The sequence below is a fragment of the Saimiri boliviensis genome, chromosome 5 (genome assembly GCF_048565385.1).
Source record: "Saimiri boliviensis isolate mSaiBol1 chromosome 5, mSaiBol1.pri, whole genome shotgun sequence".
In the NCBI taxonomy this organism is placed as follows: Eukaryota; Metazoa; Chordata; class Mammalia; order Primates; family Cebidae; genus Saimiri; species Saimiri boliviensis.
The window spans coordinates 33,968,402-33,981,063 of record NC_133453.1 but is presented as its reverse complement, the minus strand read 5'-3'; the positions used below and the strand labels follow the sequence as shown (position 1 = coordinate 33,981,063).

General features: G+C 39.6%; 1 protein-coding gene and 1 pseudogene across 1 annotated transcript in view; both read right to left on the bottom strand.

Annotated features, from left to right (window-relative positions):
• The window catches only part of DYTN (dystrotelin), a 63,814-nt gene that overhangs the window by 35,777 nt on the left and 15,375 nt on the right, over positions 1-12,662 (bottom strand). Inside the window, exons 6-9 of the mRNA XM_003925614.3 lie at positions 11,952-12,023; positions 11,534-11,697; positions 8,953-9,064; positions 7,344-7,492 (exon numbers count right to left, since the gene is read on the bottom strand). Of these exons, the coding sequence (XP_003925663.3) occupies positions 7,344-7,492; positions 8,953-9,064; positions 11,534-11,697; positions 11,952-12,023 (497 nt within the window). The remainder of the gene's footprint in view (positions 1-7,343; positions 7,493-8,952; positions 9,065-11,533; positions 11,698-11,951; positions 12,024-12,662) is intronic.
• On the bottom strand, positions 497-4,621 carry LOC141584497 (vacuolar protein sorting-associated protein 26C pseudogene; annotated as a pseudogene).

Sequence of the window (12,662 nt, the reverse complement as noted above, 5' to 3'; positions counted from 1 at the left end):
GTTCAGAAACACTCCAGCACCCTTACTCCTAAAAGAACAAGGGACGCTTTTTTCTCAGTTCCCTAAAAATTTTGAAGTTATAGTGAAAAATGTTATAAAAAGAACTACAGAAATAGAGTGGGGAATATGCCACTTTGCATTCTTCCTTGAAAGGTATTTACAAATTTCATAAGCAATGCCACCTGGCCACAGACCCTTTGCTGTGGGGACTGCTCAGCTACCTTCATTGTTAACGAGTCAGAGAGAGGTTTCCTTTTGTCCCCATGATCTTATGTTCCAGCACAGCTCCGATGGCTGTCACAACAGGTTTTCTGTGCCTTTTTTTGGATACAAGAACAGGTACATCATAGGAAACATTTTCTGTGACATGATCTTGCAAATAGCATTAAGAAATCCGGTTGAATTTCAAACAAAAGATTTGATTAGAGGTACCTGGTGGAAGTAGAAGCCTTGAGGAAATGAGGGAAAAAAATAATTATAATTTAAGGAGTCTGTTTCATTTCTGATGTAGAACAACCACAAAAACCACAAATACTGCTGGCTTCACTTCCCCATAAAAGATAACCAGCGTAATATCCACAAGGCCACTCCTGTTTTTTGTGCTTCCCTCCTTCTGGGCTGAATCCTGCAGAGCTGCAATGGGGAAGTTCTCTGTGACCAGGTGGTCAGCATGAAGATGCATGTCAATGGTGGCCTCAAATTCCACTTTGAAATTGGTGGTCTTCAGCATAGGGCAGGTAAACAGCCTGGAGAAGACCATGTATATAGGGAAAGAGAGGCCCCTACAAATGTCCCCATGGGCCATCTGAATATTCAGAATCTCTGTGGCACTGTGGACGTAGCTTTTTGTACACTCACAGGTATCCACATGAATCAGCTGTAGCTTCACACCTTTCTACCACCAGCTCTCCTGTTAGCAGCTGCACAAGGGCACAGTTCATTGAGTTGAGATGTCCTTGGATGAGAAATCTGGAAGCAGGACTCTCTCTCTGATGTTATTTAAGGTTGCAGGTGTAATCTGTGAAGTCCACAGGACTTGGAGTCAACATGTCCTTCTGAGGAGCAGAGTGGATGGTAAATTGACCAGCCTTTGTCAAGTCCTTGGTCAACAGAGACCACCTCATGTCACAGCACAACGTGTACTGAATATCTGATAATATGTCTGATACAGAACTTTGTTACCCTTCACATACATAGAGAAGAAATGCAAAATAAATTTCTGTTTTGCCATGGAGAAATTTCCCTGGCTTCATCCTTTCTATGATGCTGTTGATAACCTGGATAGGTTTAATGGAATTATAAAAAATTTCAAACATGCCCACACTTTTGGCACTGAGCTGGGAGACTGCAGTTCCTTCCATTGTCAAAGACACTCCTTGACGCAAGACTGAATCCTTGCAAGATAAGACCACTACACTGGAGAGCATTTCTCCAGCATGAGAAACTATTCACTCTTTCACCCTGATGTCCAGGGAGGTCCCTATTTTGAATTCTTCACAGAAGCCAACACTTCTGACCTCATGTCAAGTTTTTCTTATCAGTTTTCAGGGAGCTTTTGTATAGCATCATTTGTCTTATTACTGAAAATGTTTTTGTAAGTCTAGGGCTTATTTTTTATTTTGCTTATAATATGATTTACCATAGCAAAATGTTTAAAATTGCATGCTATCATAGACATCTGTCTATTCCTTCATGACTTTTTGTTTTTCTGTCTTTGTTAGGAAGGCTTTCTCTAAACAGATTTTCTGTTTTCTAATATTTATTTTGAATTATTTTTATATTTAAATTTTAATTAATTTGGAATTTATTTTAGTATGTGGGGCAAAGTGAGGGCCAATTTTCCTTCCAGATGGATAGCCAATTAGGCATTATTTTTCTATGAATTGAAACATCACCTTTATCATATATTAGGTTCCCATATATGCTTGGATCAATTATTACATTTTGTATTCTCATCCTTAGACCTACATGTTCGTTCCTTTTTTATACTACATTATTTAGTCATAGTAGTTTTATAGTAAGTGTTAATATCTGTTAAAGGATATTAACAGATATCCTTTAACAGATATTCTTACCATCCCTTCTCATTATTCTTCAGTTTCACAATTTTACTATTCTTGTACAACTATTCTTCCAACATACCTTCAAAATTATTTTATCCTATTTAGAAAACACTGTGATTCTATCTGGAAACGCATTTAACTTAAGTACAGTAGATTTTCATTATTCACAGTAGTTACACTCTATAAGGCCACCATGAATCCTGAATTAGGAAATACTGAACCCATTGCTCCCAGAGGAAATACAGGGTTAGGTTCTTTCAAGCTTCTGGCCACAATATTTTTGTCAACCAATCAATGCACAACATTGTCTTATGTGTTTCAATATAAAGACAGTTTTAAAATATATATTGTTGATTCATTAGCATTAAACTCATGGTCAACAGCAATATAAATCATACCTGAATGAAGCTTATTTAACACGTGTTGTTTTTATCAAGGCACATTGTAGCCTTGCTGTGCTTAGGAACACTAGACAGCAATTCAGTACCATGCTTTGGGGCCATTTGCAAAAGTGAAATCACCAACAAAAAGCACAGATACGCAAAAACCATGACACAAAATAGACAGGAAAAGGACTCTTGCTTATGGTATGAGGGCTGAAACAGTAACACAGAGCACTATCTGGTTTGACCTCAGCTGGGAACATGTGCATCAGGCAATTCAAAATTTTTTGCCACTCTGCTCATGTATGCAAATAGTGCAAAAGCACTGTGAGTGTTAATTTTAAGGTTACAAATAAATTTTTGCAAACAGGCAAATTTGTAAGTATTGGATCTGTGATTAATAAAAATCAACAATTAATTTTTGGAGCGGGCACATTCTTATGCAAGTCTTCTCATTTAGGAATTTGGTATTTTCTCCTTTTGTTCATGACTTGTTTTCTGTACTCAATGAAGTATAATTTTCTTTATTTGGGTCTTGTATCATTTTTGTGAATCTTTTCTGTAGTTTCTTTTAAAGATAATTTTTACATGTATTTTGAATGAGATTTTTATAAAATTTCTGGCCAATTATTGCTAGTACAGTGAAGAATTTTGTGTATTTTTATTTTATTTTTCCATCATCATTTGAAGCCTATTAATTTAGTAATTTTTGCTAGTTACTTGGGGTTTCTTGGTAATTCACAATTAAATTAGCTACAAGTAGAAGTAATTCTGTCTGTTATTTTTCAGCATTATAATTTTCTTTTTAATTATATGTTCAAAAATTTCCTAAAATATTTAATAAGAATGATGATATTTGGCACCTAGCTTTCAATTCTGGTTTTGTAAATGAAAGCATTCTCAGTGTAAACTATCATATATAAAGTAAATAAAACCACATCAAAAGGGAGAAAGCTTATTACCATGCAGATTGTTTGCTGAATCATTGAATGAATTCAATATTATCACTTGGCAATAACCATTGATCTCTTCGAAGATGGTCAGTGCTAGTGTGCCAACTTAATAGATAGCAAAGATATATTTTTTACTATTATTATATTGTGATGGAGTAATGTTCCACATTCTTTTCTCCTAGATCAGCCACAAATCAGAATTTCTGAACTCATCAAAGTCTAGGCTACGCTGAAAATTATTACATAAGACTGTTACTTTGGGGAACAACTCTATTATACTTGGAGGAGGACCAAGAGCCGGTGGGGAACAGGTGGACAGAGTACAACACATTGACAGAGAACCTTAGCTTTGTACAGCCCTTGCAATTCCCTTTCCTCATCTTGTCTCCAGAAATACCACTCCGGGAGTAGAGAAGAGAGATTATCTCAGTTAACAGGTAAAGAGACTGACTCTAGAAAAGTGAAGTGACTTCCTCATGGCCACACATATGGTTAGTTGAGGGCAAAACTTCTGTCTGTTCCAGATTCAGTCAAACTTGATTACTTTGTTCCAACACTCATTGACTCTTTCCAGCTACATTTTAAAAGAGCTCATGGCTCACCTTATCTATCCATCCATCAATCCTCCATCATATACTATACATTTTATTATTCATTCATTCAGTCTGTCATTCAACAAGTATTTATTGAGCATTATCATATTCAGATATTATTGCAGATTCTGGCAATACGACTGGAAACAATGGACATTCCTCCCCTCATAGAGCTTACATTATAGAGAGGGCACAGCAATAAATAATAATTAAAGTAAGTAAGATATAGGATGTCAGAGGGTGATGAAGTGCTTTGAAGAAAAACAAAGCCAGCAAGGAAAACTGGGAGTGCCAGAGTGAGGACAGGGGCTGAATGGTAAATGGTTGCCTTCGGGATGAGCCTATGTTAGAGCAAAGACCTCAGTGGGTCTTTGGGAGGTGAGCAGTCCAGCCACACAGGGAGGTGATGTAGGGGTACCAGTCCCCTGAGGTGGCTGCATGGCTGGTGTGTTCACGGAGCAGCGAGGAGAGCTGTGAGCCTGAAGCAGAACAAGTTGGGAGAGGCGCAGAGGAGGACCAAGAGCTGGTGGGGAACAGGGTTTATAGGGCCAGGCTAAAGGCCACTGGAAGGACTGCAGCTTTCTTGGAAGAGGGAAAGCCACAAAAAAGTTTGTGCAGAGGAGTGACATGATCTGGCCAAAATTTGAAAAGGATCACCCTGCCTGTGGCACCAGGAGTAGACCATGCCGAGACCAAGGAGGAAGCAGAGAAACCAACGAGGAGGTCATGTGACAGTGTGGGAGAAAGGGACCAGGGAGGTGGTGGCAGTGGAGATAACGAGACCCACTCCAAGTCGAATCTATGTTGAAGGTGCAATCAACAAGATTTGCTGATGGATTGACTTTTTGTATGACTTATGAGCCAAGTGTCAGAGTTACAAAAGGGAGTGAAATCAGATTCCTTGATGGAGCTTTAACCAAATGAGAAGGCAGATAGTAATCAGATCGTTAAATAAATGTGCAGTTTATTTAAATCATTTAAAATAAAGATGTAAGTCTTAAGGTTGGGGTAGATCTGCCTTAGGCATAAGTGGGGCAGAATCAGGGCTGGAACGCAGGGACTGTGGCGGAGGAATGAAACTGGAGAGATTAGCATGGTGGACCAAAGGGACCAAGACTAAGTAATGCTACAACTTTTCATTTTTAGCCTAAACACAATGGGAAAATGATGGAGGAATTTTTTTAAAGGAAGCCACAAGGGTTTGGAGGGCATGCGTGTGTGAGAAGTACTGTCATGTTTGTGTCAAAAATGTGTAAAAGATCAGTCTGGCTTCTGTGGCCAAAAGAAATGCAAATAAGAGTATGGAGCGGCCGGGCGTGGTGTCTCATGCCTGTAATCCCAGAACTCTGGGAGGCTGAGGTGGAGGGATCACTTGAGGTCAGGAGATCAAGACCACCCTGGCCAATATGGTGAAACCTATCTCTACTAAAAATACAAAAATTAGCTGGGTGTGGTGGCGGGTGCCTGTAATCCCAGCTTCTTGGGAGGCTGAGGCAGGAGAATTGCTTGAACCGAGGAGGCAGAGGTTACAGTGAGCCAAGATGGTGCCATTGCACACCAGCCTGAGCGACTACAGTAAGACTTCATCTCAAAAAAAAAAGAGTGAAGAGTGTGGATCTTTGTGATGTGACTATGAGAATGTAGGAATTTAGGTAAGATCTCAAGTATCCAATATATCCAGATGATTAACATTTTATTGTTACCTTCCTAGTGAAAGGTGAAAACAGCTGGCTTTAAGAATAAAGATAAACTGGAACCTCGTATCTTTGTTTTTATTTTTAAATTTAAATTCTATGTGCAATATTAAAGATACACATCAAGATGTTATCCAAATTCTCTAACTTTAATCATATATTGATAACCTGATAGGTAAATGTGACATAAGAATAATAGATAGCACCTAATTGTGAGGTCGTTGTGTGCTTTATTCTTTAAGGAGCCATAAACATTCTTTAAAAAGCCAATTAAAATACAACAAACTTTAAAGCAACAAAATGCCCACAGAAATAGAGGTCTGGGATTGAGATGGAAATTTGCTGCTGGAGGTCCGAGAAAAAGATTAGAGAATTATAAAAGAAATTAACAAATAAGTCCAATTTGATTTAAATTAATCTATTCTTATACTTCTAGTAGGCAAAGTGAAAGTGAATCAATATTTCTTTTCCTCAAAAATGTGATGAGGCTAGGCATGGTGGCTTGTGTCTGTAATCTCAACACTTTGGGAGGACAAGGTTAGAGAATCAATCACTTGAGGCCAGGAGTTTGAGAACCTGCCTGAGCAGCATATTGAGATCCCATCTCTATAAAAAAACAACTACAAAAATTCATCTAGCATGGTGGTGTGTGCCTGGGAGGCTGAGGTGGGAGAATCGCTTAAGCCCAAAAGTCCAAGTTTGCAGTGAGCTATGATCATTTCACTGCACTTCAGCCTGGGCGACAGAATGAGATCTTGTCTCTAAAAAAGAAAAAAAAAAAAAAAGATGTTTCTTTCCTGTATCTTCTGCTGTTTTAAATTACAAAGAAGTGGCTACTTCAAAAATGAAGGTCACAAAAACCTTTTAAAGGTCATCTTTAGGTGGGTGATCGGGCTTGTGATGGGCAATTACATACACTGGTCATGGCAGGGTGTGCCCCACTGAAGCACAATTTGGCATTCCAAATTTTGAGGATTAACCAAGTTCATAATGTTTTATTCAATGATTTTTCTTGCATGAATTTTTCCTTAATAAAAACATAAACATGTTAGATGAAACGCATGCATAGGGATGTTGACTCTAGAATTTGGGGGGCAACATTTGGAAACAGTCAAATGTCCAATGATGTATTGCTCATGAATTGTGGCATTTTCTTATACGGAAGAGAGTAAGGCCATTAAAAACAATGTTTTGGGAACTAAGAATGAAAAATTAGCATAATCCCTGTTTTGGTAACACTAAAATGTGAATAGCACTCCTCTGTGAGTGGTGATAGGCTTTCTTTTCCTTTTTTTTTTTTTTTAAAAAAAGGTATTAATTCTGAAATAGGCTTCCAAAAGCAAACCAGCAAAAACTAGGACTATAACAACATTATTCAAATATTCTAATACAATCTTTAGTGTCTTTCTGATGGTTTTCATTGTAGAAATAACTCTAAACATCTGGATGAGTCACCAAAAGGTGTTGTGGCCTCTTAGTTCTACTTTGAAATTAAAGGCCGTTTTTAGAGAAGAAGAATCTCTTAAGTCGATCCCTCACTCCACCTCCTGCCTAGTCTAGGCTCTTCAGCATTAGAAACATTGCTGGCTGGTTAACACAATGCCCAGGGCCCTAGGCAGCTGCTCTGCGGCACCAGCTGGTCCTCAAAGCCACTCACCTGGCCTGTCCATGGTGAGCCACATCCTTTGGATTCATCTGGTCCAGCAGGTGCTGCCTTCTCACTGCTTCTTTCTTCCTACAGCACACCTGAAGAAGGTTGTTTCTGAGGGTCCTGAAGAGAAGCTTCGTATTCTGCATTGCTGACATCTGCTGAAAGGGCCAACATTTTTAAAAAGTGTCAGATCAGTCTATGTGTGGTCCTCTTTCCTTACCTGCATGTGGACAGGCCACCATGAAAGGTTTTGGAATTATTTCTCTTAAGTCCTCAGAAAAATAATCTTACCCCTTGCTTATCCCTGAATTTCTTCACATTCTCATAAACATAGCATAATTCTTCAAATTAAATACCCCACACTCCCTCAATAAGTCCTCTTCCTTAGAGTAGCCCAAGTCATTAAACATTCTACACCCAGAGGAGGGCATCAGAGAGGACCAAGCCTGTGGTTGCCCACATTTGGGGTTGTGGATGCCTTTGAGAATTGGAAGATAACTCGTGGCTTTATCTCCAGTGAAATACTCAGACATTCCATTCTGTATACAATTTCAGTGGATTCACAGGCCACCTGAAGTCTATTCATCCACCCCAAGTTAAGAACCTCTACCAAAAGGAAGCAAAGAAGGAATGCGACGTTTGATTTTAAGGGCTTCAGCACTTGAAATTTAAAGCATAATAACAAAGTGGCCACATGGTGTCACTCTAACATCAACAAATCCAAGATATAGACTCAGGAAAGTAGATCCCATGCCTGAGAATCTGAGCACCTGGGTCCACACGGGTTAGTAAGGCAATGCCCACTGGAAATTATTTGGCAAGATTCAGGTACTTGACCTTTGTGTGCCATTCATGTCAAGGAGAGAAGGAGGGAAACTATCCTTGGCGAAGTTAATCAATCAACATCCTTTGCTATTGTGGTATTGGAGGTGGTTGTTATCTGTGTGAAGAAACTTACTCATGGAATTTAGTAATGAAAAGAAAATGTTCTTTCTGGGAACAATAGAATGCCTTTTCTTAAAATGTACTGTGATGCTATTTCTCTTCTTACAAATAACTGAATTCACTTGCTAGGAATTTATAATTTTAAAAAATTTGAAATGCAGCTGTGAAGTTTTAGTTGTATACTTTTTCAGTCAGCATTGAGATAAGTATCTTCCTTTTTTCCTAAAGAAGAAATATTTGAAATTTAGGGTTCAGGAAAAGACATGTTAAAAAAGAAAAATTCTCCAAAAATATGCTAGTAACTAGAAGACTGTTGCATCATTTTTGCCAAATCAGAACCCTTCTCTTTTTCATCTGTATCCATTTCCAATTCTCTTCTAACTCTTCACTGACATATTCTAGTCCAGAATATCTAGTCAATTACTTCAGACTCAACTCTGGCCTTTTCTTGTGCCTAAAGCCTTTCATTGAGACATACAATGTGAAGAAACATGCTTACATTGGGAGAGATTCAAGGTGGAGTTTGCCACTGCTTAGTCTTAAATACGTATGACAGGAGCAGAATCTGTGGTTTCACTGGAGGGCAAGTTGTTTTTTTTTTTTTTTTTCATGGCTATTGCTTATACTGAATTGATCAATGAATAGTTTGGTATGCAACATTAAATGTTACCTGAACACAGTACTCAATAACAGGATGAGACTTCTGATGGGATTTGCTGTGGAGACTGGATAAGAAACACATCTGGCAGATGTCAAAGTTGAGACACTTCAGACAGCGGTACCTGCCAATTAAAATAGAAGCGCAGCTTTCGTCACTAGTAGATGAGCAAAAGAAAGAATACCCAGTTAGAGAATGAGCACCCCAAAACATACAGAAGATGTCTGAGCTACCAAATCAGTGTAAAGTTTCTCCCAAATTATAGGATTATTAAATGACTCTAATGCATTTATTTACTCAAATCTTCATTTATTAGTATATCATATGGCATTATATTCATGCCATATATGCTATGATATAGACATCTGATTTATTTCCCAAAATACTAAGTGTCCTCTATATGCAGGGTGCTGTGTGCTGTAACCTTTAGGATAAACTCTTACATCTGCAGCCATGTCATGTGTAGCTGTACAAGGCACTCAAATATTTCGAATTTGATAGCTAATTAAAAAAGTAGATTTCAGGCCGGGCGCGGTGGCTCATGCCTGTAATCCCAGCACTTTGGGAGGCCAAGGCGGGTGTATCACAAGGTCAAGAGATCGAGACCATCTTGGTCAATGTGGTGAAACCCCATCTCTACTAAAAACACAAAAAATTAGCTGGGCATGGTGGCAAATGCCTGTAATCCCAGCTACTCAGGAGGCTGAGACAGGAGAATTGCCTGAACCCAGGAGGTGGAGGTTGCAGTGAGCCGAGATCACGCCATTGCACTCCAGCCTGGGTAACAAGAGCGAAACGCCGTCTCAAAAAAAAAAAGTAGATTTCAATAACATCAAATTTTGGCTTCTCTTAAACTTTTAAACAATATGATAATATTGGACCTGCATTCCTGTATGGTGTTGGGGAAAATTAAGCCATAGATAATAAATCTAAAAATAAGCATTCATCATTTTATAGAAGTCTGTATGTAGGAAAGATATAAAGTGAAGAAGGGGAGTTCCTCACCACACTCAAGTTTCTTGACCCATAACATTGGAGATTTTTTCTTTATGAGAAATGACAACCTTAAATCCCTTTGCAGTCAGAAGGAGAGGAGAGATTCTTGAGACACTCTGCTTAGGAGGGGTGTCCCATAATACTCAGAAAACTATTGTGACGTTAGGGGAGAGCTAGTGAGACCTAGCAATCATCAGTAACTTTTAAGTATATTTGAGTGGCACCATGTTGTTTGTCTACAAAATAACAGGAAACTATACATTTTTTCTCAATACTTAAATTCTCTTCTCTAACTGTAGTGTGTATAGTATAAAGCTGCATCTTCATATGGTGACAGCTGGTGAGAACCAGGCGGCAGCTGCTCCTTTTAGACTGAGCTAGCCATAGTCCCTACCTGTCCTATGTCCTTCGTATATACCACTTGCCTTGCCTTTTAAACATCTGGATTTTCAACCCCTGTCTTAAAGGTTACAAAAAAGGAATATGACCAGATTCCAGTGCTCTTAAATTTCATATCTTGCTGCAAAACTTTGACATGGAAGGTTGAGGTAATAACTTGCAGAATAAGGCGATGTGTGCTTAAGTGCTAAATGAGAGGTATGGAGAAGCAGGGCTATAGCAGGGAGGCAGAGGGAGAGCCCTATGGGCTCTCAAATCTGTCCTTTGCTCCAGGTAGAGAGAAGATCCGGGCTGAGTTGCTCTCATTCATGCTGATCATCCCTGTGAGTCTGAGACTCGTTTGCAGTTGTATGCACAGGGAGGCAGTAGAGCATCATGGCTGCAAAGCAGGGACTCTGGATTTAGGTCATCAGCCTCTGCTGCTTGCTAATCATGCAAGTTATTTAACTTCTCTGCAAATTGGGGAGAATCACAACCCTTTGTATAGGCTTACAATATATTTTAAATAAAATGATCCATGTGAACTGCTCAACTTGGCATTTGTCTAACACCTAACAAAATTAGCATGGTTAGAATGATGATGATGATGGATGAATGGTTCCAAAATACTTAAAAGTTGTTTTTGGAACAAAAGACAGGCCAGATGCATTGGCCCACACTTGTAATCCAATGCTTTGGGAGGCTGAAGCAGGAGGATTAGTTAAGATCAGGAGTTGGAGAGCAGCCTGGGCAACACAATAAGATCTCATCTCTACAAAAAAATAGAAAATTAGCTGGGCATGGTGGCATGCACCTGTCTCCCAGCTACCCAGGAGGCTGAAGTGGGAGGATGACTTGAGCTTAGGAGTTCCAAGCTGCAGTGAGCAATGATAGTGCCACTGCCCTTTAACCTGGGTGATAGATAGAGACCCTGTCCCCTCCCCCCAAAAGGGCAAAATTTATTCCCCTTAGAGGAATAAAAATGTCTATTAGTCACAGTATGCATCAGTGGAAGAATTTAATATTTCAATTATTATAGAAGATAAAAGACAAATTATTATTAACCAGGATGCCTCTTGGCAAGAAATCATTGAGCCAAAAAAGTCAACTGAATTCCAGATGTGTGAGGAGGACCCCAAAAAGAATCTGAAGGCATGCAGTACCAACTGTAGACCCATCTGGAGAACGGTAATCTGAGCAATGCTGCTGATGACTGTACCTGAGTCCCGTGATTGGGAAAGTCCTGCAGACCGTGCACCGAGCAGGGTGAGTGATCCGTTCAGCAGCTGATAACCGGTGGCAGGTCGGGAGCCACAGGAGGATGGGAGGCTCAGATTGCACCCAAGATAGGAATTTCTCTTCTTTGATTGCTGGGCTCAACACCTGAAAAACAATGACACCCTAAGATGTGTTTTTAGGCATGACTTGGTATTCTCATTTTCTTTTCTGACTCTAATTCTGTCAGCTCTGCTGACGAGGTTTATCATATGAAAAGCTGAAGGTAAGACTACCTCCTAAGTTCAGTTATCTGGGATGCTTTGTGGAGGAATAATAGGTCTGTAATTTAAATCAGCCAGCAAACTATCCCAATTCACCATGTCTGTCCCCAACTCCAGGGACATTTGCAAGGCACTCACCCCTTGGAAACAGCTGCGGGTGGCACTTTCCACAGAGCACAGAGCACGACTCTCTCCCACGACAGTTGGGATCTGCAAGAGACAACCTCATCTCAGCTGTTAGAAAGTGGAGAAATATGTGGCCTCTGGGAGCACTATGCCCAAGAGCTGGTGCCCACAGCTGTGCGGTCACAAGAGTCTGGCATCTGAGACCAGGTGAACTGTCTCAATCCAAGAGAACAAAAGCAATGTGTGGGTTTTGTACAATGTTTGCATTAAGACAATGAATAAGCAAGTGGGAAGAAGAAGAGAGAAGAGGGTAAAGGAAGGAAGTCTGCCAATGGGGTGATAAACTGCTTCCTTCTGTTTTACCTCTTGTGATATCAAATTATTTTAACCTTTATTTAAGCCTTTGTTCACCTGTGAAATGCATATCATAATAATACTGTCTTAAAGTTTAGAGTTTTAAAGTATACATACTTCTTTTTTTTTTTTACTTCAAGTTCTGGGATACATGTGCAGAATGTGCAGGTTTGTTACATAGGCATACATGTGCCATGGTAGTTTGCTGCACCTATCAACCTGTCACCTAGGTTTTAAGCCCTGCATGCATTCAGTACTTGTCCTAATGCTCTCCCTTCTCTTGCCCCCGACCCCCCAACAGGCCCCAGTGTGTGATGTTTCCCTCCCTGTGTCCATGTGTTCTCATTGTTCAGCTCCCACTTATGAGTG